Source organism: Moschus berezovskii, chromosome 16, assembly GCF_049115385.1.
Source record: "Moschus berezovskii isolate FMDL1 chromosome 16, NW_MosBer_1.0, whole genome shotgun sequence".
Classification (NCBI taxonomy): Eukaryota; Metazoa; Chordata; class Mammalia; order Artiodactyla; family Moschidae; genus Moschus; species Moschus berezovskii.
The window spans coordinates 58,035,146-58,060,736 of NC_142475.1; the positions used below are offsets into that span (position 1 = coordinate 58,035,146).

The following is a 25,591-nucleotide window of genomic DNA, read 5'->3' on the forward strand; positions in this document are numbered from 1 at the left end:
CCCCATGGACTGCAGCATGCCAGGCTTCTCTGTCCATTGCCAACTCTGGAGCTTGTTCAAACTCATGTCCAGTGTGTTGGTGATGCCATCCAACCATCTCATCCTCTGTCGTCCCCTTCTTGTCCTGCCTTCAATCTTTCCCAGCATCAGGTCTTTTCAAATGAGTCAGTTCTTCACACCAGGTAGCCAAAGTATTGGAGCTTCAGCTTCAGCATCAGTTCTTCCAGTGAATATTCAGGACTGATTTTCTTGAGGTTTGACTGGTTTGATCTCCTTGCAGTCCAAGGGACTCTCAAGAGTCTTCTCTAGCACCACAGTTCAAAAGCATCAGTTTTTCGGTGCTCAACTTTCTTTATAGCTGAACTTTTATACCCTTACATGACTACTGGAAAAACCATAGCTTTGACTAGACAGCTCTTTGTTGGCAAAGTAATGTCTCTGCTTTTTAATATGCTGTCTAGGTTGGTCATAGCTTTTCTTCCAAGGAGCAAGTGTCTTTTAATTTCATGGCTGCAGTCACCATCTGCTGTGATTTTGGAGCTCAAGAACATAAAGTCTGTCACTGTTTTCATTGTTTCCCCATCTATTTGCCATGAAGTGATGGGACTGGATGCCACGATCTTAGTTTTTTGAATGTTCGGTTCAGTCGCTCAGTCGTGTCCGACTCTCCGCGACCCCATGAACCACAGCACGCCAGGCCTCCCTGTCCATCACCAACTCCCGGAGTACACTCAAACTCATGTCCACAGAGTCGGTGATGCCATCCAGCCATCTCATTCTCCATCGTCCCCTTCTCCTCCCGCCCCCAAACTTTCCCAGCATCAGAGTCTTTTCCAGTGAGTCAACTCGTCGCATGAGGTGGCCAGAGTATTGCAGTTTCAGCTTTAGCATCAGTCCTTCCCATGAACACCCAGGATTGATCTCCTTTAGAATGGACTGGTTGGATCTCCTTGCAGTATAAGGGACTCTCAAGAGTCTTCTCCAACACCACAGTTCAAAAGCATCGATTCTTCGTCAATCAGCTTTCTTCACAGTCCAACTCTCACATCCATACATGACCACGGGAAAAACCATTGCCTTGACTAGACGGACCTTGGTTGGCAAAGTAATGTCTCTGCTTTTTAATATACTATCAAGGTTAGTCATAACTTTCCTTCCAAGGAGCAAGTGTCTTTTAATTTCATGGCTGCAATCAGCATCTGCAGTGATTTTGGAGCCCAAAAAAATACTTTTTTGAATGTAGTGTATCTTAAAAATGAAATCAAATGAAGTAGAATTTAGTCAGCACTCTACCCATAACAAGGTGATAGGTGTTGTTTTCTGAGACCTTTGGTTCCGCATTTCAGTGTGTTTATATACCAGTGTGTGTGCATGTATGTTCTCGGTGGTAATATCAAAAGGGTGACCTCCTGTGTAGGTCCCATTAGATGAGTTTGCAAGTCATTGCCCCAGATGATGTAATTTATGACATCCTGAATCAGCAATACTTGGGGGTAATTGTTATGAATGAGATTTCTGGCTCATACCTCCACCATAATTTGTGGGGGGACCTGGGAACCTATTTTTAAATCAAGTTCATTCCGACACAGACATGTGAAGTAGCAGGAAGTCAAGCTTCCAGCGGATATTCAGGATATATCAGTCTGTCCCCTTTGTTCTGGCTTGTGCGCCTTCTCAGGGGCCCTTGCAGGTACCCGATGCTCAGGGCACCGTGACTGTTACAAGCCTTCACCTGGGAGGAGCGGACTCATTCTGGTCTTGCATCCTGACTCCTTCACTTGTAAGTGGTGTGGTCTCACTATCTAACGTCTCTGACCCCTCGTCTGTAAAAGTGGAGGGGCAGTCCCGGCCTCCAGGGTTTCTGTGGGGACATTTGTGAGGGATCCGGCACAGGTCCAGGCACGGGGAGGGGCGGTCTACACTAGCTCTTCCTTGTTCCTGGTGGTGGCAGAAGAAGCCATAGTAATAGTGGTGGTGGAAGTGCTTCCATCCACGGCAGAGTGGCTTTTCAGCAAACATTTAAAATCAGTGCCTGTCTTGGAAAAGTGCCTAGTCTGTACTTGTCTTTAAAGGCACGTATATAAAACTTCACCTGTTACTTTCTGGAAGTAAACTAAAATAATATATTGCCAACAATGCACAGAGAAGTAGAGGGAGCTACTTTTTTTTTTGAAGTAGAGTACAATGTTATTGAACTAAAGCGATTGCACCAAAGTCTTTTTCCTTTCCAGCAGCTGCATCGTTGGGAGCTGGGCTGGGAGCTTCACCCCCAGAGCTGCCCCCATAGCCCCTGCCTCCTGTCCCCACACCGCATGGCCACTGCCTCCTTTCTTTCAAAGAGCCCTGTGGTGCTTTGAAGGCATTTCCATCAGAGCAAACAAACTCTGGGGGCTGGGCTCTCTTACCGTCATTACGGCGTGGAGCTCTCACTCTCCCCCTCTGCGAAGGACTCTTTTAACCCCTGTTCTTTTCAAGTTTCCTCTGTCAGTTTGGGTTTTCATCTCTGGTTGGGAACTGAGATTTTTGAAAAGGAAATAAATGAGTCCTTAGAGTGTACCCTTCTCCTAGCACCCTTTCCCACTGCCTGTGTCCTTCTAACAATCTTCAAAGGCATCAAGAAATGAGGGGCCCTGATAAGCTCTAAGATAAATTGCTTTCAGACTATCAGAGATTAAAAGGAAAAATCAAATAGCAAGGGCTCAGGAGAGATCACTGTAAACTCCTTCAAAGCCCTTCTGAATGCCTCCATCAGCTCTGACGATGCCCAGGCAGCAGTGGGTGGTGACAGCCCCCTGCAGAATGTGTGCGGCGTGTGCCCAGGGCGTCTTTCAGAAGGGCACGTGAGCACGAGTTCGTCTGCAAACGCTGGAAGTGATGGCGTGACCTAGAAGGTCAAGGGCATTGCAGGGCAGTGACAAGCCTAGTCCCTGTGATATAGCCTGGGCGGAAGTCTGTGGCATTTGCTGAGCAGAAAGCTAGGACTGTTTGATGGGAGCTTCCTGGACCCCTTAGGCATCTGGGCATGGCAGGCCTTGCTTGGAACCCAGATGCTTGGTGGGAAGTGCGTCCAGACTGGTTGTTCAGAAGGTCTTCCATTTCATTTTTGTTTGAATATCAAGTACACATTTCTTGGGCTTCCCAGGTGGCACCTGCCAATGCAGGAAATGCAGGTTCAATCCTGGGTTTGGGAAGATTGCCTGTCAACCCACTCCAGTATTCTAGCCTGGGGAATTACATGGACAGAGGAGCCTGGTGGGCTACAGTCCATGGGGTCGCAAAGAGTCAGACACGACTGAGCAAGGGAACAGCACGCTTTTCCTAAGTGAGCTTCAGGAACCCCAACGTCAGGAGACACTCTGCAGTAGTAGTAATCCACAAAGGAATTTAGAGGAGTGGTCACTCAGAGGCCCCCTTTGGGGATTCCCAGCGTGCCGTAGCCCTTAAGAAGGTCTGTTAGCTGAGTCTGAGTTGCATTACCAGCAAAACCAAAGCCACAGCAGCAAAGTCTTTCAGATTTATTGGGCTCTCATTACAGGCCAAGCTCTGTTCTCAGCACATAGTGTGTGTTTTCTTTTGATAACCCTTTTTGGGGCCGTTTTAGATGCATGGCAGAGCTAAACAGAAAGTGGAGATTTCCCCACACCCCCCTGTCCCCCACAGGCACGGCCTCCCCCGGCTTGCGTCCTGTACCCCAATGCCGCCTTTACTACAGCTGATGAGCCTGCGCTGACAGGTGGGGTGACGCCCAGAGCCCATAGCTTACGTTCAGGCCGGGTCTGGGTGCCACACGTTTTTGGGGTTTGGACAAATGTGGAATGATGCGCATACCTCATGAGAGTGTCATGCGGAGAAGCGTCACGCCCCCAAACCTCCTCCTGCTCCTCCTCCTCCCTCTCCGCCTCTGCCCCCGGCTACCGCGGGCCCCCTTACTGTCTCCATCATTCCACTGTTCTCAGAGTGTCTTCTAGTTGGAGTCGTATAATGTGTAGCCTTTTCACATTGGCCTTTATGCTTTTAAGTTTTGTGTGCATCTTTTCAAGGCGTGATAGATCATTTTTTCTTAGAGCTGAATAACAGTCCATTGTTGAGATGTACCACCATTTGTCCATTCACATACTGAAGAACATCTTGGTTGCTTCTAAGTTTTGGCGGTTATGAATAAAGCTGCTTCATCCGTGGATAGGTTTTCATATGGACGTGAGTTTTCAGCTCATTACGGTAAAAAGCAAGGACTGCAATTGTTGAATCGTATGGTAAGAGTGTTTTAGTTTTGAGAGAAACTGCCAAACTGTCTTCCAGAATGGCTGTATCATTTTGTATTCCCATCCGGAACTAATGAGAGTTCCCACTGCTCTGCATCCTCACCGGCGCTTGGTGTTGTCAGTGTTCCAGATTTGGACCATTCTGTAGGTGTGTGATGGTGTCTTGTTGTTTTGAGTGGGATTTCTCTGATGACACATGATATGGAACGTCTATATGAAAAGACATTTGTATATCGGCATTTGTATATCCTCTCTGATGGGGTGTCTGTTGAGGTCTTTGGCCTGTTTTACCAGATGTGTCCTTTGAAAATATTTTCTCTTAATCAGTGGCTTGTTCTTTCATTCTCTTGACAGTGTCTTTCACTGTTTATCAATTCTTTTTTCTTTTTTCATGAATAATGCCTTCGGTGTTGGATCTAAAAAATCATTCCCATACTCCAGGTCATCCAGGTTTTCTTCCGTGTGTTCTAGGAGTTTTATAGTTTCACATTTTGCTTTTAGATCTGTGATCCAATGTGAGTTAATATTTGTGAAAAGGTGTAAAGTTTTCGTACAGGTTCACTTTCTTCTTTTTGCACATAGCTGTCCAGTTTCAGCATCATGCTGAGATAACTGTCTTTGATCCATTGTGTAGCATTTGCTCGTGTGTCAAAGATCAATTGACTGTATTTAAGAGAGTTTATTTCTGGACTCTGTTCTGTACCATTTGATCTATTTGACTGTTATTTCACCAGTATCACATGTTCTTTATCACTGCAGCTTTATATTCAGTTTATAAGTTGAGTAATGTCAGCCCTCCAACTTTGTTCTTCTCTAGCATTTTGTGTAGGCTTCTGGGTCTTCTGCATCTCCTTATACACGTCATAATCAGTTTGTCAGTACCCACAAAATAACTTGCTGAGATTTTGATTGAAATTACATTGAATCTGCCCATCAGATTGGGAAGAACTATTGTCCAGACAACATTGAATCTTCGTATCCTTGAACATGGAATAGCTCTCCCTTTATTTAGTGCTTTGATTCCTTTCATCAGTTTTGAAGTTTTCCTCGTATAGATCTTGTACATATTTTGTTAGATTTATTTATACCTGTTCATTGTAAATAATGGTATTTATTTCTACCATTTCATTTTTTGTGTGCTAATGTAAATAGTCCTGTTTTTTCATTTCAAATTTCACTTGTTCATCGCTAGTGTATAGAAAAGCAACTGACGTCTGTATATTAAACTTATACCTATAATTTGCCATAATTGCTTATTAGCTCCAGGAGTATCTTTGTCTGTTCTTTCAGAATTTCTTCTTAGGTGATTATGTCATCTGCAGACAAAGACAGCTTTAATTTCTTCTTTTTCAATCTCTGTATCTTTTATTTCCTTTTCTTGTCCTACTGCATTAGGTATGATGTTAAAAAGGAGTGCTGGGAGGGGACATCCTTGCCATGTTTCTAATCTTAGTGGGACAGTTTCTGGTTTCTCACCATTAAGTATAATGTTAGCTATAGGTTGTTTGTGAATTTTCTTTATTGATTTGAGGAAGTTCCTCGCTATTCCTGGCTTATTGAAATTGCTTATCATGAGTAGGTATTTGATTTTGCCAAATTAATTTTCTGCCTCTATTGATATTATCATGTGACTTTTATCTCTTAACCTGTTGATGTGATGGATTATATTAATTTTAGAATGTTGAATCAAGTGAGATAAATCCCACTTGGTTGCGATTTATAGTTCTTTCTAAACATTTTGGGCTTTATGTGCTAATGTTTTGTTGAGGATATTTGCATCTGTGTTCTTGAGAGATACTGGTTTGTCATTTTCTTTTCTTGGGCTGGGCTTGGGTATTTTGTTTCTCCCATGAAGACATGGCATTCTTCCTCTTTCAGGTCTCTGTCCGAATTTCCCCTTCTCCTAAGAACACTAGTCATATTGGATGAAGGCTTGCAATGACCACGTTTCCAAATAAGGCCACATTGAGATATTGCGGGTTAGGAGTTCAACTTGTGAATTTGTAGGGGACAGAATTTGACCCATGATATCCACTCTGTGAAAAGTTTTCACGTGAAACGGCATTAGAGTGGCCACTGCAGTGAGAGGAAGCGTGTATGAGCTGTACAGCATGATCGTTCACCAAAGCTTCTCCCTGACCGAGGATGTGGCACCGCAGCAGGCAGGTTGCTGACAGTGCAGAGTGAACGCCTTCCCTGCATCCTGGATGGGATGTGGCCTGCGAGTGGTCAGGGCCTGGGGTGCGCACCCGTACGCGCAAGTTCCAGTGCCGGCTCTTCCTCAGAGTCCTGGGGCTCATCACCCTTGGCCTTGGTTTCTTAATCTGTAACAGGTAGTAATGCCTGTCCTTCAAGAGTGATTGTGAGTCTCAATAAAATAACTCACATGTATGCACGTCTGTCTTAGAGATCATTGCACAGCATGGTGCCTGTAACCAACAGTACGTATTGTATACCTAAAGTTTGCTAGAGAGCAGATCTTATATTAAGTGTTCTTATCGCACACATGATAATCTTGATAAAGGAGGGGACTTTGGGAGATGATGGAAATGTTAAGGACCTTGATGGTCTTCGCTGTAGACCCTAAGGCCGAGCTCTGCTCTCCACTGGCCTAGTCGCATCCACAGGACTGTTGTTTCTAAGTCCAGTCCCTCCCTCCTGAAAGGGAGGCGAGGCCACTGCCCTGCTACCCTCAAGTCCCTGAGCCGTGCAGGGCCAGCTGCGGGTGCTGGGAAAGGTGTCCGTGTGTCTCGCTTTGGTGGTGCTGATGGTATTTTTCCACAGACCCTGAGTTTAAATGAGACAGTCCATTGATTATGTTCTCTTTCTGTTAAGGACAAAAGGAGTTATTCTTGTCCTGTGTGTGAAAAGTCTTTTTCAGAAGATCGATTGATAAAGTCACATATCAAGACCAACCATCCCGGTAAGGTTATGCATCTCAGAGTGGGAGACCGATTTTAAAAATGCTCATGTTTATTTTAAGATACAGCGTTGTATAGCAGCTATGTTAAATGAAACTAAAAAAGGGATGAAGATATGAGTCAATTCAAGGGGAGGAGTTATCTTTACTTAAAGCTCAGATGTTTGTATAACGATTTCTTTATTTTATCTAGTCTTCAGAGTCATCTGGCCCCTCCTCCCCTTTTAAAACTGTGCTGCCTTCCCTGGTGCTAGTGGTAAAGAACCTGCCTGCCAATGCAGGAGACTTAAGAGACATAAGAGATATTCGCTCTCTGGGTCAGGAAGATCCCCTGGGGAAGGAAATGGCAACCCACCCCAGTATTCCTGCCAGGAGAATCCCATGGACAGAGGAGCCTGGCAGGCCACAGTCCATTGGTTCGCAAAAGAGTCGGACACAACTGAGCGACTCAACAACAGCAACAACCAGTTGACACGAGACTTTCTTTTTTGCAGTTGGGTTGTTTGAATGAAGTTGTCATATTGCCTGAGTTCCTTGTGTTCTACAGTACACCCCCACCCCAGGATGCTGATCCACTGGGGAAGCCCAGTCTTTTCCCCGTATTTCCCATATTCTGCTTTTGTCCTACTATTGCCTTGTCATGCTGCTCTCCATTGCTCACGTTTTGCGTTAACAGGAGTCTAGGTCTGAGAGACTTGCTTTGATTCTGGTGTAAAAGAGCTTTTTAGGCAAAAGCTCTCTCGATGACCCCAGGAGGCACAACTTGCTGCCTCAGAGCTGCCAGGATTGACTGGGGTGGGGGGTGTCCAGGCTGTCGTGAGGCCCACTTACCTCTCACTGGAACTACGGTTCTTTGGCCGCTTCTGGTTGTCATCTGCTTTTCTTCTAGAGGTTTCGATGAGCACCATCTCTGAGGTTCTCGGGAGGAGGGTCCAGCTGAAAGGGCTCATTGGCAAGAGAGCCATGAAGTGCCCGTACTGTGATTTCTATTTCATGAAGAATGGCTCAGACCTTCAGCGTCACATCTGGGCTCATGAAGGTGCGTGTCCCTCTGTCAGAACGGAGCTCGTGTGTGGTTTTGGAGCTGCCTATGGGAGTTCTTGGGGCTTCCCTGATGGCTCAAACGGTAAAGAATCCACCTGCAATGTGGGAGACCTGGGTTTGTTCCTTGGGTTGGGAAGATTCCCCTGGAGAAGGAAATGGTCATCCACTCCAATACTCTTGCCTGGGAAATCTCATTGACAGAGGAGCCTGGTGGGCTACAGTCCCATGGGGTCGCAAAGAGTTGGACACCGTTGAGTAGTGACTAACACGTTCACTTGGGATTCTTTCGGAGGAAGCCATGTCCACAGCCCCTGCAGCTAGAGCTCTCTTTCCCTACTGCAGAAGTGTGTCTGCCGGCCAGCTGAGACCAGTGGTTTCAGCTGTGCATGACTCAGTGGCACTGAGCAGAGAAGTGCAATCTTCACGGCCTGCTGGGAACTGTAGTTGAGCAAGTCACCAGGATTCCTGTGCGGAAAGCGCACTTCAGTGATGCGCCGGCCTGGCTATGGTGGTGACCCTGGTGGTCACCCTGGTGCCCTGGGCATGGTGGCGTTGAGGAGGTGCTGGGGCGCTGGACGAAGGAATGCCCCGAGGACAGCAGATCCTCTGATTACGGTGGGCGGGGAAGGCCTGGGTGGAGACCAAGCAGGGGAGGAGGGAGGCAGCCCGAGCCTCAGGGTGCTCGCCTGTGCAGGGAGGCGTGGGCTGCACACGGGCACTCGGGGCAGCTGATGGTCGGGGTGCTGTCAGAGACAGTGCGGCTCTGCTTCTCCCCCTGGGACATGGCCTTCCCAGCGAAGAGGCTCGGAGCCCTGAGGCTGGGGGGTGGCCTTCCTGTGAGTTGGGAACCCACAGTGCTGCAGTCCGGAAAACAGGACAGCTCCCCAGGGGGACGGATGAAGTATTTTCTACAATCTGTGATCAAATGAAGAGAGCTGTAACTGATGGACACGGCAGAAGGAGCTGAGACCAAAGCCAAGGCTGGGAGATACTTTTTCGTGGGCCCTGGTGGATAGTTGGGGAGCAGAGGAGGAATAGCCCAGTGGTAAGGATGCCCCGGCAGTGGAGCTGTCAGCCCCGCAGCAGCAACGAGCGTCATAAAGCTCCACTTACTTTATGTGCTGAGACGTGCTCCCACACGCGGTCCTGCGCGCCCGGGCCTGGCGACTTTTGCCGAGGGCCTCGGTTAACGCTTGTCAGTGTAACTCAGTTCAGTGGAATGAACGGCCGCTGCTGCCCTGCTCAGCGTCTGTGCCCTTGGAGATCCCAGACCGTGGGGAGGGGACATAAGGGACTCACTGTAAAGTGCGGTGGGCGGTGCAGCAGTCATGACAGGGGATTCGGGGGCACTGATTAGGAGGCCAGGAGGAATCCTGCTGCAGGCCGAGGTGGAAGGGCATCGTAGTTGGAAGGAATAGCATGGGTTGGAGAGAGTCCTGGGGGAGCACGCTGGGTGCACTGCTTTATTCACAGTGGACAAGGGGGTGTGTGTGTGCAGACATGTATGCGTATACATTCCTTCAGATACACGCGCACACACACACACACATGCATGAGTACACATGTTTATCTCTCTGTTTTTTCTCCTCCGACAGGTGTGAAGCCCTTCAAGTGTTCCTTGTGTGAGTACGCGACTCGTAGCAAGAGCAACCTCAAGGCTCACATGAATCGTCACAGCACTGAGAAGACCCACCTGTGTGACATGTGTGGCAAGAAGTTCAAGTCCAAAGGGACGCTGAAAAGCCACAAGCTCCTTCACACTGCCGACGGTGAGTGAGTGACTCTACAGTGAGCTTTTTCCCCTTGGAGTGTGGTTTGAGGCGGACCTGCCAAGTCCGGCCTATGCTGTGGTTGTGCGTGGAGCAGAGAGGAGCCAGGGTCTGGAATTTCTCTTCTGAAGGAGGGCAGAGTGACCTCGCCTGCTTCCTCAGTGCCCTGGGCTCTGTGCTGACCCCACCTGTGCTTGCTGGACACTTGCTGCACGTGTGTGTGTGTGTATGTGTCTGAGCACGTGTATGCATTTGTGGGCGGTGGGCATGGAGGGGACCCTTCCCCAGGGAATAAGGCATCCTCAGGAGACCTTGATCTGAAAGTTTCAGTCCTGTTCAACCCTCTCTCCCCACCCAAGCCTGCTGACCTTGAGGAGCAGCCGTGACTCCACCTGGTGTGTGTCCCAGTCACTAGGAAAATCGTCTAGCAAGAAGCCAGAGAGACCAAGAAAGGTAGAATTGCACAGTTGTTTTAGGAAGACAGGCAGTTATACAGTAAAAGAGCTATCACATTTAAAATTCTGCTTTAAACCACAATCATATGAGGGTCTTCTCAACATTCCATGTAATGAGATTAATAAACTGTACCAATGAAATGTTATTTTAGCACAATTACCTACAAAAATTGGAATCTACTATAAAAAGTGAAGTGGTTTCAAGATTTTTTAATTTAGCACATAGAGGATGATCCTGCCGGTCTGTTCTGCCTTTAATTTGAGATGGTTCTGGGGGAGTCTGTGGTGTGTGCTGTCAGTGAGCCCAAGGGGCTCAGGGAGAAGCTGAGTGCTTAGCCTGGAATCCGTCAGAACTTAGGATCAGGTTTGCCTCGGGCTGCACCAAAGCCAGAGCCCTGCTATTCATTCAGACTCAGGCAGTGTGCTGTAAATTAATAAATCCATAATCAAAATAATTAAAAATACAATGACAGTAAAGCCGTTGTATCCTGAGTAATGGAAGCGTTAAGTCGTGTAATTATTCATGAATTCTCACACGTCCACCAGCAATAAGCCTCACTGATGTTTCTTGACAGGGTACACAGATTATTCCCTGAAGTCCCCAGTGATGCCCCAGTTAGGAGACGCGGCCGCCCCCAGAGCCAGGGAGGTCTGGCGTGTCCCTGGGCCACTGGGCTGGGGTCTGGGGGGCCGGGAGGGGCACCGTGGCCTCCACCTGGCCCCGAGCTCTGGGCTTGGCACTGAAGGGCGTTGAGACGATGGCACTCAGGTCTGATCAGCCACCGCAGACAGGCCGTTGGGGTCTTGGGGGGATGGGATCGGCGTGAACAGCCATGTCCCAGCCAGCATCCTCGGGACACTCAGCCTGTCCCTCCTGTCTCCCCTCCCGCTTCCCCGAGTTCTTCGGCAGGGAGGGGAATTCAGATGGACAGAGGTGTTTTTCTCATTTACTTGTTGTTTCTTTGGGTAAGGCGGGGAGCCTCATGAGCTGTTTGGCAACTTCTGAAACAGGCTTTGAATGCTCGGGGAAGTGTACTCATAAATGGCCTGGCTCCCTTGATGAGGCTCCCAGCCTGTAGCCGTAGGGTTCCCGCTTTGCTTAGAGCCACGCGTGCCTTTAGAGCTGGCCTGAAATGATTCGGTTTTCAGTGCAGTCGTTGCAGCAGTGATAACTGGAGGTGGCTCCACAGAGGAGCTGCGTTGGAGCAGACAGAGCTGGAGAGGCGTCAGTCTTGCCCACTTCCACATGTAGAGTGGCCGGGGTCCACTGACCTCTCTGCGCCTCGGTTTCCTCCTAGGGAAGTGGGGATCGTTGTGCCTCCCTGTCTGCTGGGTGTGAGGGTGAGCTGTAGGCAATGCCCCGCGCCTCGCCCAGGCCTTCTTGCGGCCCCCACTCGGTCTCCTTCCTGGTGCCGCCTCAGCCCCAATCTCCACACTGAGAACTCTTGTGTCACAGCTGCCCTCTCAGCAGCCCTGTCTGCTGCATGACCTTACACACAATTAAAAACAATGATAATAAAACAACTCGTGGCTGTGCTGTTGCTGTCCGTGGGCTTTCTCTAATTGTACCGAGCGGGAGCTCCTCTTCAGTTTCAACTCGCAGGCGCTTGAGCTCAGGCTCAATAGTTGTGGAGCTCAGGCTTAGTTGCGCCTTGACAGTTGGGATCTTCCTGGACCAGGGATCAAACCCGTGTCCCTTGCACTGGCAGGCGGGTTCTTATCCATCGTACTACCAGGGAAGTCCTTGAGTCTCTTTTAATGAAGTAAAAAGAACTGAGTAATTATCCTCTCCTTTACCTGCTTGCGAGTCTTAATTTTTCACGTATATTGGCTTCTTTAAAGTGATCTAGCCTTGTTTGTTCATTCCTATTTCCCAAAGGAGCTCATTACTGTGCCTTAGAAGTGATAGGCCGGGATGGGTGACGGTTTCAGTTAAAAAGATTTGCCAGTCGATGTGTACAAAGAGAGAGACTGATTTATAAAGGGCCCGATTAAACCCTTTGCATGTATACCAACAGGTACAAGAATTTAATGCAGAAATCGTGCCGGTAACACGTCTCCCCACTTTTGACTTTAAAGGGGGTCTAGACACATGTTATGTGGTCTAGAGGTTTGTACATGATTCTGCCCACCCAGAACAGATGGGAAAGGTTCAGCGGTGCAGTGCCTTTATGTTATGTAATCAAATAGGAATTCTCTAATCATTAAATGAAAAGCTCTTTGAAGTTCAATGCTAATTCCTTTGGGTCCCCTTCTTCCTCCAATCCAACCTTCCCTCATACACTGGAGATGAAGAAGTTTCCTGGTAAAATTTGCAAAGAAGAATTACCCAAGCTTCAAACACTCTTGTGAGTGTAGTAATTGGACAAGTGGAGAGTTGAATATGGAAATGAGGTCTGAGCGGAGGAAGTACCACTTTTCCCCTTGCTTCCTCAATTTATAATAAGAGATCCCATGGCTCCACGTTGAAATACTCTCGGAGATTTAAGTCCGGAGTTTTTTCAAGGTCCTCTTTCCTCTGAAAAACACAGTCACTGTAGGTAAAGTAGCCCCACTTACCTCTGTCCTCCTTATTTCAAAGAACATACACTCTAGAACCAAGAAGTTAAAAGAAGATGGTACTTGAGCAGCCATTTGGTAATCTTAGCAAGTCCACTGACGAGGCTGCAGTGAGCCTGGCCTCTCCGAAGCATCCTTCTGCCGCTCTTCCTCTGGCGTCCTGCTGGAGAGAAGGTCAAGGGTCATGGGTGGGAGTGGGGCAACATCGTGAACACAGTGGGTTTTTTCTGTGACTTATCTTCACGGGCTGGGTCCTGGTGATGGGCAGGAGAGGGGAGGGCTGGCTCCAGAATCCAGGACTCCCACTCCTCTCTGCACCCTGCCCAGGGCCTCCTGAAGCTCTTTTTCTGTGGTTTTTACAAACCATAAGAGTAACTGAGCTCGTACTATCGAATGAACTGAGCTGACTGAACCGTTGGCTTAGACTAACACACAGATTTAACTGTTGAGTTAGGCTTGGTTACCTACCGTCTCACCTGGGAGGAGGAGTGTCAGCTGTAAATACCTGGCACAGCGTCTCAAATTTAACCCAGGTCTGATGCCACGTCCTTCCCTGGTCTTTTATCGCGCTCTGCCTTCTGTTTCTCTCCATGTCTAATGATGATCCATTCCTCCTGGTATCAGAACCGGTGTGCTAATTACAGAGACTCATCCGTCCCTCGCTCCGGTTGCTTCAAGTTCAGCTGCTAAAGTGCAGAGACTTCTTAAACGGCCTTTTTATTGCTGTAGCTATTTCTGTTCTGAGTTGCCATTGCACAAATTACCACAGATGCCAGAACTGGAAAGACACGTTTTTCGCTTTGCAAAACGCCTGCTGCACAATGTCTGCTTGCAATGCCTCCCACAGGGTGCATTTCTCACTTGAGGCAGCCGACCCGTGTGTGCCAGGCTGTGTGGAGAGGCAGCACAGCAGAGTGGGTGAGACCTTGGGCCCCCGGGGCAGTCCCGGGTTGGAACCACTTCCTGCCTGAGGGCCCTTGAGCAGGTGCCTCGTTATCCCTGTTTGTAACTTGGGGTCGATAACAATTCCTACGCATGAGGGTGCGTTCATTTCCCATGGCTGCCCTAACAGACCGCCACACATGTAGTGGCTTCAAACAACAGGTTTGCTATGTGACAGCTCTGGAGGTCGGAAGTCTAAAATTGAGGTGTCAGCAGGACTGGCTTTCTTCTGGAGACCCCCGGGGAGAATCTGTTCCTTTAAGCCCTCTGGCTTCTAGAGGCTGCCTGCATCCTTTGGTTTGTGAGCCCCTCCTTCATCTCAGCCAGCACATAGCTCTCACTCCCGCTCTCCCTGTGCTTCTTGTCACGTCTCCTCTCTGAGTCTGACTTCCCCCACCCTCCACAAATAAGGACCCTTGCAGTTTCATTGGGCCCACCTGTATAATCCAGGATCATCCCCTAACTCGAGATTTTTAACTTGATCCCATCTGCGAAATCTCTTCTGCGTATAAGGTGATGTTTACGGGCTCTGATCCACTTACCAGTGCAGGAGACGCAGGTTTGATCCCTGGGTCAGGAAGATCCGCTGGAGAAGGACATGGCAACCCACTCCAGTATTCTTTCCTGGGAAATCTCATAGACAGAGGAGCCTGGCAGGCTACAGTCCACCGGGTTGCAAAAGTGTCAGACAGAACTTAGCAACTAAGCAGCAATTTTGGGGCGAGGGCTGATTGCCGTGGCACAGTGGGGTTGTGGGGAGGTTAACTGGGTCCCCACACATGAGTCAGCTCATTCTCAGTGCTGTGTGTGTGTACCCGCTTTCTTAGTGATCAGTATTCCCACGTACCTAGCCACCTCAGCACAGGGTGGGCTTCAGCACAGGGTGTACCTTGACACAGGGGGCACCTTGACGCAGGTACAGATAGGCATTTGTGGTGATTAATCTGTATCACCTGTATCATTTAGGAAAGATCAAATTCCTTTTCTTGAAAATATTCCTCTACTAGGAAGGCACAGCGCAATAGTTAGTATTTGAAGAGTATCAGTTTTGAAAGGGTAAAGGCAGTTTTCTGAAAAATTTGCTTATGCAAAATACCACCTTTTTCAGTAAGACTGGATAAACAGTCAAAGGAAGGCGTTTTCGCTTTTATGCTTCCTGGTATTTTTACAGTTTATACAGATTTTTTTTTTCTCTAAGTATTTTCGTGTTTCTTCAAGTTTAAGGTATACATGAAGCTTGATTTGGCAGGAATTGTTTCACTTAGTAGATATTTCAAACATGCTGCCTTAACGCGTGTTTTCCATCTCTGTCTTTGTGTTCTGATGGAATCCAAATGCCAGAAGACAAGGGGACGGTTTTATTTTCTTCTGACGGTGTAAGGTTTTTCTGCCATCCCATTCATCCCTGGTTTTATATAGAGCTCTATTTAAAGTAACTAAGCAGCTGGAGCCATCCTTGGGGAAGCTCATCGAGGCAGATGAGGTGTAGTAAGAAACAGAGGAAGACCACAGGTGTGTGCTGCTTTTCTTTTTTTTAAAGAATTTTTCCAGTTTTATTGAAATACAGTTCACATATAATGTTGTATCAGCTTAAGGTGTACCACATAATGGTTTGGTGTACGTGTATATTATGAAGTGACTGCCACAGTAAATTTAGTTAGCATCCATCACCTCGTTATTTGGGGGCAGTGTATGGTTTCCTTTTTTCCCTCCCATTATTACAACTTACGTTGTGGGGAACTTTTTCTTGCATATAAACCTTTCCTTCTTTCGAATTAATTCCCTAGGACATATTTCCAGGAGCAGGAGGGCTGTTCCACTTTGGTTCTTTTAATCGTGCACCTCACTGCCAGCTTACTTTTCAAAAAATTACATCAGAAACATAGCCGTGTTCCTGCTGACCTCTTTCAGTTTTAGTATCACACCTTATTAAACGTGTTGTTTCTTAGTTCAGTGGATAAAATATTATCATTTTATTATATTTTTTAGTGTTTTGATGACTCATGATATCAATCAGGCGACTTGGAGGAGGGGTCCCCAACCTCTGGGCCAAGGACTGGTATCTCCTGTCAGATCATTGGATTAGAAATTAGGTTAGAAATAAAGTGCACGATGGATGTAGTGTGCTTGAATCATCCCGAAACCATCCCGCCATCCCCAATCCATGGAAAGATTATGTTCCACGGAATCAGTTCCTGGTGCCAAAAAGGATGGGGACTGCTGAATCAGAGGTTTGATGGATGAAATGAGTAACGTGCGTGAGGAATTTGTGACGTTGGCTGGTTCCTAGCACTGTGTGTAAACTTCTTTGCGGTCACTGAACTTCTTTTGATTAATTAAATTGGATTTAATCCTCCCTTGAGTGCAGTCTGTCATGCCCTTTCTTCCGTGTTTGCTTTGAGGAGTTTTGGTGTGTTTTATTCTTGCACTCACGGATTCATTCAGCAGCTGTATTTGCTGGGCCTCTTTTGGTTGCTGTGGACAGAAGCTCACTTGAGGTCACTGAATCAGAAAAGGGACATGTCTTGTATCCTGCAGAGACTGTCCCTGGGACTGCAAGGAGATGAAACTAGTCCATCCTAAAGGAAATCGGTCCTGAGTGTTCATTGGAAGGACTGATGCTGAAGCTGAAGCTCCAATCCTTTGGCCACCTGATGCGAAGAACTGACTCACTGGAAAAGACCCTGATGCTGGGAAAGAGTGAAGGCAGGAGGAGAAGGGGACGGCAGAGGATGAGATGGTTGGATGGCATCACCGACTGGATGGACATAAGCTTGAGTGAACTCTGGGAGTTAGTGATGGACAGGGAGGCCTCGTGTGCTGCAGTCCGTGGGGTCGGAGAGAGTTAGACACAACTGAGCGACTGAACTGAACTGAACTGCAGAGACTTAGGCGCTTGTGTGTGTGTGTGTGTGTGCGTGCAGGTGCGTGCGTGTGTGCGTGCGTGTGTGCGTGCGTGTGTGCGTGCGTGTATGTGTGTGCATGTGTGTTTAAGATTTCGTTTTTTTTTGATGTGGGCCATTTCTACAGTCTTTATTGGATTTGTTACAGTGCTGCTTCTGTTTGATGGTTTGGTTTTGGGGCACGTGGGGTACTAGCTCCCTGGCCGGGGCTGATCTCCCGCCCTTGCATTGGAAGGTGAGGTCTTAGGTGCTGGCCCATTGGGAAGTCCTGGGGCCCTGGTGTTTGGGTTTCTCCTCCTCGGGACTGTTCTCGCCTCCTCTTCCTGGCCCCGTCGCCCTTCCGTCGCTTCCCCACGGAGGCCTTCCCTGCCGGCCCTCTCCTCCCCCGCCCCGCCCCGCCGTGCGCTCCCTCCGCCGCCCACAGTGACTGGCCGTGGTCCCTTAGCTTCCCTGGGGGGCGCGGGCTCCCGGCAGCTCCCGTCTGTGCTCCAGGCACAGGCCTGGTCTCACACCCCCCAACCTGTGGCCCCTCAGGGAGAGCCTGTGCTTTGCTCCTCTCGGCCTCCTTGTCTTGATGCTCTCTCTCTGGCTCCCTTTGCAGCTGGTTTGTTCACTTATTTCACCCAGAGTGGACAGCTAATGACCGACAGCTCCTGAGTTACCTGCTTCAGATCCCGCAGTTCAGGTTCCTGGCTCCGTTGGGTCACTGTCCACTGTGGTCCCATCATCTGCAGCTGTGGGTGGGGGAAGGGGGGCGGTGGCAGGCAGGGCCGCATGCCCTGTGCTGCCCTGAGTGTGGGGTGGACGTGGGGAGGGTTTTGGGGGATGGCAGGCATGGGGAGGGGGAGGGCGCGTGGCTGAGCAACCTCCTGCTGGAACGCTCCTGTCACTGGCGCTGCCAGCACAAGGGCGTGGGATGAGATCTCCACTCTCCCGTCCCTAAAGTACAGTCAACTTGAGAGGGCACCACAGGGACCAGGGAGCAGCCAGAGACGACTCCATGAGTCAGCCCCCCACCCCCCAGATGATTAGGCATTTTGGATACAGCAACAGGTAATGCCAGCAGCAATCAGAGAGAAAACACAGATTCCCCCACTGTCATGACACTAAATGAGAAACAAGATAAATGAGTAAAACAGGGGGGTATACTACAACTGAGTTATGAAAATACCTCAGATATTGACAAATGCAAATATGAATATGAGGTGGTTCAATTTCAGTGTGAAAATGTTACAAAATGAGGGATGTCAGAAATGAATCAGTGAGAGGAATGTTTTCTTGTTCCTCTCCAATGTAGGTCACATTGTGTTCATTTTTTTTTAACTTTTTATTTTACATTGGAGTATAGTTGATTAGCAATGTAATGTTAGTTTCCAGTGTACAGTAAAGTGACTCAGTTATACGTATACGTGTGTCTATCCTTTTCCACATTCTTCCCCCAATTAGGTTATCGTGGAGCACCGAGCAGAGTTCCGTGTGCTATATAGTATGTCCTTGTTGGTTATCCACTTTAAATATAGCTGTGTGTACGTGGGTTCTTAGGTAGCTGTGATCCAGGGCTTTGGGGTGCACGTCCAGGCTCTACCCCCAGCTGCTTACAACCTGACAAGTTGCTCAGCTTCTTGTTTCTGGTTCCTTTCGTAAGAGGGGTGTCCTGCCTGCGTCCCAGGGCTCTGGGGGCACTGGGTGAGATCAGACAGGCCAAGTCCTGGCACAGCTGTTGACAGCCAGCAACTTAGTACGCAGAACTTGCCAGGCATGTTGTGTGAAAAATGAATGAAGTTTTTTTTTTTTTTTCTTATAAAAACCCACCTCTTTTTTCCTTTGTCATCATTTCTTTCTCTCCCCGGGCTGCTCTGGGACTCACGCTGACACAGCCATGTGCTGTGCGTCGCCCAGCCCTTTGAGGTCACTCTAACCTCAAGTAAATTCTGTGTTTCTAGCCGGCTCTCCCTGTGATACTCAGGAGTATCTCGATGGAAAGCAATCTGATAGTCTCAAATTATTGCTTTTTTGTGTTTAGTCATGTGTCTATATTGCATTATTTTAATTAGGCAGCAAAGGATTCTGTCCGGTGCTCTCCCAGGCCTGTTTGGTGGGGGCGTCAGTGGTTGTTGGAAACATTTGTCATATTTATTGCCTGAGCTGTGTGCCTCATAAGGGATGCTCTTAGGAGCTGCCTTTTCTCCTTGTCTCTTGCCAAGTCCCGGGAATATAGCCATAAAAGGCTGACTCTGGCTCTCCACCGAGGTGATTCCATTTATTCGTTTCAGGCACTAATCATCGTTAGCACTTTATCTCTTACTCTTTGGTCCAGATGTATTGGTAATGAGCGAAAATATTTATCAATGTGGAGAGTGGTTTTATCAGCGTTCCTCCCCATGCTGTGCCAGTGGGGAACCCAGACACCATTCTGCTCAGGCTGCCTGGCACAATAGTGATTTTCTGGGTGAGTCACACACCAGCAGGGAATTATGATTGTCTGAGTTTAGGTAGGAGATGTACAGCAATGGATGGCCTTCTGTTGAAAAAAGATGATACTGTGTTCAAGAGAAGGTGTTAATTGCTCTCTTGTTGTTATTGTTCAGGGGCTAAGTCATACCATGGAGAAGGCGATGGCACCCCACTCCAGTACTCTTGCCTGGAAAATCCCATGGACGGAGGAGCCTGGTGGGCTGCAGTCCATGGGGTCCTAAGAGTCGGACACGACTGAGTGACTTCACTGTCACTTTTCACTTTCATGCATTGGAGAAGGAAATGGCAACCCACTCCGGTGTTCTTGCCTGGAGAATCCCAGGGACAGAGGAGCCTGGTAGGCTGCCGTCTGTGGGGTTGCACAGAGTCAGACATGACTGAAGCAACTTAGCAGCAGCAGCAGCAAGTCATACCAACTCTTTGCCACTCCTTGGACTGCAGCACGCCAGGCTTTCTTTCACCATCTCCTGGAGTTTGCTCAAACTCATGTCCATGGAGTCGGTGATGCCATCCAACCATCTCATCCTCTGTCGTCCCCTTCTCCTCCTGCCTTCATTCTTTCCCGGCATCAGAGTCTTTTCCAATGAGTCAGATCTTCACATCAGGTGGCCAAAGTATTGGAGCTTCAGCTTCAGCATTAGTCCTTCCCATGAAAATTCAGGGGTGATTCCCTTTAGGATTGATGGACCTCTGTCAGCACAATGATATCTCTGCTTTTTAATATGCTGTCTAGGTTTGTCATAGCTTTTCTTCTAAGGAAATTGCTCTCGAATTATGACTGATTTGCCTTAAGCATGAAAAGGTTTTCCTCAAGCTTTGGACTTGCAGAATTAGTAGAATCTAGAGCTTGGGGGTCATTCACCTGGAACGACAGGTACAGTGGCTGTATTTCTGTTATTCCTATATTTCTGTATTTCTGTTAACTGTTTTCCTTTCGCTGCTCCTATTGAAAGTATTATTCATGTGAGTTGTCCAAAATCTCCTTCTTGTTTCTTGCCCAGCTCAGTTTAGTGAAATTCACAGGCTAGTCTCGGTGTGTGCCATGCTTTCAGGCGCTCGGAGTGCCAGAATGAGTGAGACAGGATTCCTGCCTGTGGGTGTCTGATGGCAGGTGTCGACGATGCCACAGAGCCAGGGCATCAACAGAACGTGTGGAGTGCTGGCTCCTCGTCTGCTTGTGCCAGAGATGGTGATCAGCTTGAGTTCTGTGTTAAAGTGAAGAATGACCGGATGCCAAGAGACAGTGCATCCCAGGCGTGGAAAGTGTTAGCAGAGGCTCAGGGGTCTTAGACGGCAAAGGCAAACCAGGAAGTCAGAGAGAGGAGTTGGGAGGGGAGACTCAGTTCTGGTTCTGGGGACCTTCTGTTCCCCAGCCCTGGAACCTCAGCTTTGACCCGTTGTTGGAGTCGTTGGGGGGCTCAGCAGGAAGGGCTGTGGGCGTTTCTGTGTTAGATCGGAATGGAGGATGGGGCTTCAGGATGGATGGATGGACGGTGGAAGGGGGAGTGGTTGGGTGATGGATGGGAGGGTTACCTGAACGCGAGGAAACTGGTTCAGAAGGCTTTACCGCTGCCCAGAAAACAAATGAGTGGAAACTAAAACCAGTATGGAGGGTTTAGAAACAAAGGGAAATAGAAATGTATTAGGAGTTGAACTCAGGCGCTAAAAAAATGAGGTGAGTGAAGCTGGGGTCTTGGCGACGTTGAGGTAGGCTGCCAGGTCTCTAACCTGGGTGATGAGGTGAGTGATCCCCTAGGAAGGTCGGAAGTGGAACCTGTTTGATGGGTGAGACAGTGAGTCCGGATTAGAACGAGTGTGAGTAGAAGTTAGATTTTGATATCAGAGGTTTACAAAAGAAGCAGGACGGGAGTGTGGCACTCGGACTTCAGTGTGTGAAGGGTGGAGATGGGAGACAGTGTCTCCAGCACGTGGAGAGTGAACAGAGAGGCACAGAGGGGCAGGAGGGATGTGGAGTCAGAGGCACAGAGCGTTCCCTAAGCACGGCCCATCGGCAGAGCCACGTGCAGTGGAAGCTGAAAAATAAGGGCTGAAATCCGCCTTTGGCTTGGTTGGTTGGCATCGTTGGTCACCGGTCACCTTGGTGAGACAGGTTTTGGGGTGAGCTGGTGCCGTCTTCCAGGGAGTGGGTTCAAGAGCAAGTAGGGAGGGAGTGTGGAGGCTGCAGAGGGGGACAGCTTTTTCAGCCAGCTTGTTGTGGAAGGAGAGGTGGGAGTGTCCCCAGAAGGGGCCGGTGTTCCTATGGTGCCACGTGCAGTGACCGTGGTCCTCGTCCCCGAGTAAAGCTCAGCGGCCCTTAGGAGTTCATGATGAGCAATGCTGCCATGAGAAGTAGGTCATCTTTATATTTGGTTGCACGTTGCTGTTTGTGCAAGTTGTTTTATTCTTCCTCATCAGGGGGTAAAAAATGTAGCCTGCCTCATGTATCCGTTGGTTTAACATGTAGGCTTGTTTATCGCATTGCTGAATGTTTATTGCTGAAACGTTAATCCTCTATAAAGGCTGGTATATCACATTTCTCTGTCATTTTCTCTCTAGCACCCCCTCAAATCTACCTTTTACATGCCTACCGGAGTTGTTGCTTGGTCGCTCAGTAGTGTCTGACTCTTCGCGACCCCCATGGACTGTAGCCCGCCAGGCTCCTCTGTCCATGGATTTTTCCCAGCAAGAATCCTGGAGTGGGTTGCCGTTTCCTTCTCCAGGGGATCTGCCTGACCCAGGGATCAATCCTGCATTTCCTGCGTCTCCTGCATGAGCAGGCAGATTCTTTACCACTGAGCCGCCTGGGAAACTCCCTGCCAGAGTTTGGAATTCTCAAACACAGATCTCTTCTCTGGCTGAAGGGCACTCTGCAGCTCCTTCTGGCTCTCGGGGTAGCGTCCCGGCTCCCAGGGAGACCCTGAGGCCCCTGGCGTCTGATCCCCGATTCACCCCGGCCGAGGCCGAGGCTGCTGCCTTGTGCTTCCCTGCTGGTTCCCCCTGAGGTCCTGGACCCTGCACCCCGCGATGGCCCAGGTTGTCCCAGGGCCTTCATTCCCGCCCCAGGCACACGCAGGGGCCGTAGCCTGACCCCACTCACTTCCTTCTCCTTCTCTTCAGGGAAGCAGTTCAAATGCACGGTGTGTGACTACACGGCTGCCCAGAAGCCACAGCTGCTACGGCACATGGAACAGCACGCCTCCTTCAAGGTAAGGGCGCCCGGCTGACGGAGCGGACCTCCAGGTTGGAAGTGCGCTGCTTCTCAAAATAAAGACGGGGAGAACCTCCTTCCCCTCCCCTTCCGGGCTGAGCCGGTGCACGTGGGCTAGGTCACATGGCTGCCGGCCCTCTCCTCGTGCAAGTATAGCACTTCTCTGTCCTTCGGGAACCAAGTCCAGGAGACTGTTATGAGGATGCAGACTGGAGAAAAGGCTTCCTCTTGCTGTAGTAAGATGTGTAGAACAGACTTTTGGACTTGGTGGGATTAGGAGAGGGTGGCATGATTTGAGAGACTAGCGTTGAAACTTATACATTACCATATGTAAAGTAGATAGCCAGTGAGAGTTTGATGTATGACGCAGGGAATCCAGAGCCAGTGCTCTGTGACATCCTGGAGGGACCATCACAATATTGTAATTATCCTCCATTTAAAATAAATAAATAGGTTTACAAATGTGTGTATCTTAGAAAAACCTGGTGTGATTTAGAGCAAAGAGTATTTGTTTAAGGACAAGCGTGTGCACTGTCAGATCCTGGATTGCCCCGACGTGGCAGGTGTGATGATGCTGGGCTGGCAGGCGCTGGTGAGAGAGCTAGAGTTACTCACGCGCCTGGCACGGCACTAGCCTGCAACGGGAGCTCTGGAGACCCTCGCTCTCCTGATCTCTTCTTATTCTTTTAGTACCTCCAGTTGACGTTTCTTCCATGCGGATGGTAATTCCCCTGGACCACAGCTTATGGTGGTTACTGGCAGCAAGAGCTCTGGTCCCCTGAACGTTTCATAAAAAGTACTGCTCAGCACTTGGCAACTCGACCCTTCAGACCAATGCTGCTGTTGCTGGCGTGCACGTGTGGAGACAGGAACATGATGCTGTGAGATGTTTGTTGAAATCGTGTTCACTGCTCAGTCCCCGTAGAACGTGAAAGGGACTGTGGGCGACCACACTTGGAGGTCGCATTTATTGAGCATCTCCTGTGTGCCTGCATCGCGCCAGGAACTTCACCCACCTCACTCTGATTCCACACAGTAGACGTCATTGCCAGATTTGACATCTGAACAGCCTGCATCTCAGACAAGTGACCCCCATGAGTCTTGACTCAACTCCCAGATCCACAGACTTCAGTCGCTGTTATAATCATGGCCAGCCTGTTTCATCACCCCTTCCGAGGTGACACTCCCTGTCGACAAGCTCATCTGATGCTCACAACAGACTTGGGGTGAAGTCACAGGAAGCCCATGATCCCTCCTCTTGTCGTTAAGAAGCCGGGTGGCTTGGGGTGGGATGAGGGCTCTGGTGATTTAACCGTCCAGTAGGTGAGAGAGCCGGTACTGGGGCTTGGCCTCGGGGTCCCAGGCCTGGGTGTCCCTCACCAGATCTCAGCCCTTCGCTGTTGGCAGGGAGGGGCCAGTTGGGACATCTGAGGCTGCCGTGACTGTCGATTTCTGTAGCTGCTTTAGCGTCTGCACTGAGCACGGGTTTCTTAGGTGGGACCCACGTGTCACCCAGCAGGAGTGTGAAACGTCTCAATCGGGATGTTCTGTGTTTGCGTATATTGTATGTAGTCAAAGTTCAGGGCTTTGTGTCCATTCCACATCTCTTAGGCATGTTTCTCTGAGGAGGGACTCCGGATTTCCCTGGACTGGTGCAGTGACAGGACTAGAGGATGCACGTCAGGGCGACTTTCACTTCACAGACGAGGGATATAGACCCGGGGAGGCTGATTTCTGTCCTCACTGTTCCAGAGTCGGAGCTAGGCTTCTGATCCATTCCTCGGTCTCAGTGTGAAGCCTCTTCCCTTCCTAACCAGACATAGCTGAAAGGCTCTCCACCCTGAAATCCTTGTGGATTTGAAATCCTCAGAGTTCTGCATCTCTGGTTTGTGTGCAGAAGAAGTGCCTTTGGGGTGGTTTAATTGCAGGTGTGTGTGGTCTCCATCGCACAGCTGCACTGGGGGGCTTTGGGAGCCCCACTAAGCGGGACCCCAACTCATGGCCTGTTTCCCGTGGGCTCCCTGTGGATGTAGGTGTAAGCCTCGGCTGAGTGGTGCCCCTGCTGGGGATGAGGTTCAGTCTGAGTGAGAAGCAGTGAGTCAGTCCTGGGCCCCTCCCTTCCTTCAGGTCTGGCTGCTCTTGTACACACGTGTGTAAGTCATGCTTCTCAATTGCCTGGGGCCAGCGAGGAAAAATGAAGCTGATGCCTGCCGGCTGCCCTCATCCCAACAGTAATTGTCCTTTTCCTTTCCTCTCGGTCCATTAGTTTTCCATTACGTTGTTACAAATTACTTCCACCTTCGTAACTTAAACAGCACAAGTTCACTATCGTAGGGTCTCCGTGGTTCAGAATTCCAGCATGGGCCACACTGGGCCGGCGTCTACATGACGTGCTCTTCCCTCTGTGCTCTCTGGCTCCTGCAGGCTGTCGGAAGGCTCGTGGCCCCTTTGTCTGTCCTCAGAGCCAGTGGCCACCCTCACCCTTCTCCTCCTCTGATTCTCCTCTGCCCACCTCTTCCAGCTCATGACTGCTTCCTGTGACTGCTGTGCGCGCACCTAGGTAACCCAGGACAGTGTTATCTTAAGTCAGACGGCCAGTAACCTTAGTTCTACCTGGAGTCTTAATTCCGTTTTGCCTCATACATAAGGTTGCAGAGATTAGGACATGGCCATCTTTGTGCTTAGTCACTCAGTCGTGTCTGACTGTTTGGAGCCCCATGGACCATAGCTTACCAGGCTCCTCTGTCCATGGCATTCTCCAGGCAAGAACACTGGAGTGGGTGGCCATTCCCTTCTTCAGAGGATCTTCCCAACCCAGGGATGGAACCCCGGTCCCCGGCCTTGCAAGCAGTCATCTTCAGGGAGGTGAAGATTCCCTCCCTCTGTTTCCTTCCTCTCATATCTACTCTGTGGTAGAAAATTTTCATGCATGCTAATAAAACACAGCGTGCATCTCCCATGTTCCCTTTTCCTACCCTCAGTAAGCGTGATGAAGAAGTCAAGCCTTGGTGTTTTCCCATCCCAAGATGAGACTTCCAGTCTTGGGGCAGCATT

General features: G+C 49.2%; 1 protein-coding gene across 2 annotated transcripts in view; it reads left to right on the forward strand.

Moving 5' to 3' along the window:
- ZFAT (zinc finger and AT-hook domain containing) overlaps nt 1-25,591 on the forward strand; it is a 145,967-nt gene that overhangs the window by 67,924 nt on the left and 52,452 nt on the right. For both annotated transcript variants that reach the window (XM_055431866.2, XM_055431869.2), the window contains 4 exons: nt 7,098-7,185; nt 8,072-8,221; nt 9,822-9,995; nt 22,447-22,535. In XM_055431866.2, the coding sequence (XP_055287841.1) occupies nt 7,098-7,185; nt 8,072-8,221; nt 9,822-9,995; nt 22,447-22,535 (501 nt within the window). The remainder of the gene's footprint in view (nt 1-7,097; nt 7,186-8,071; nt 8,222-9,821; nt 9,996-22,446; nt 22,536-25,591) is intronic.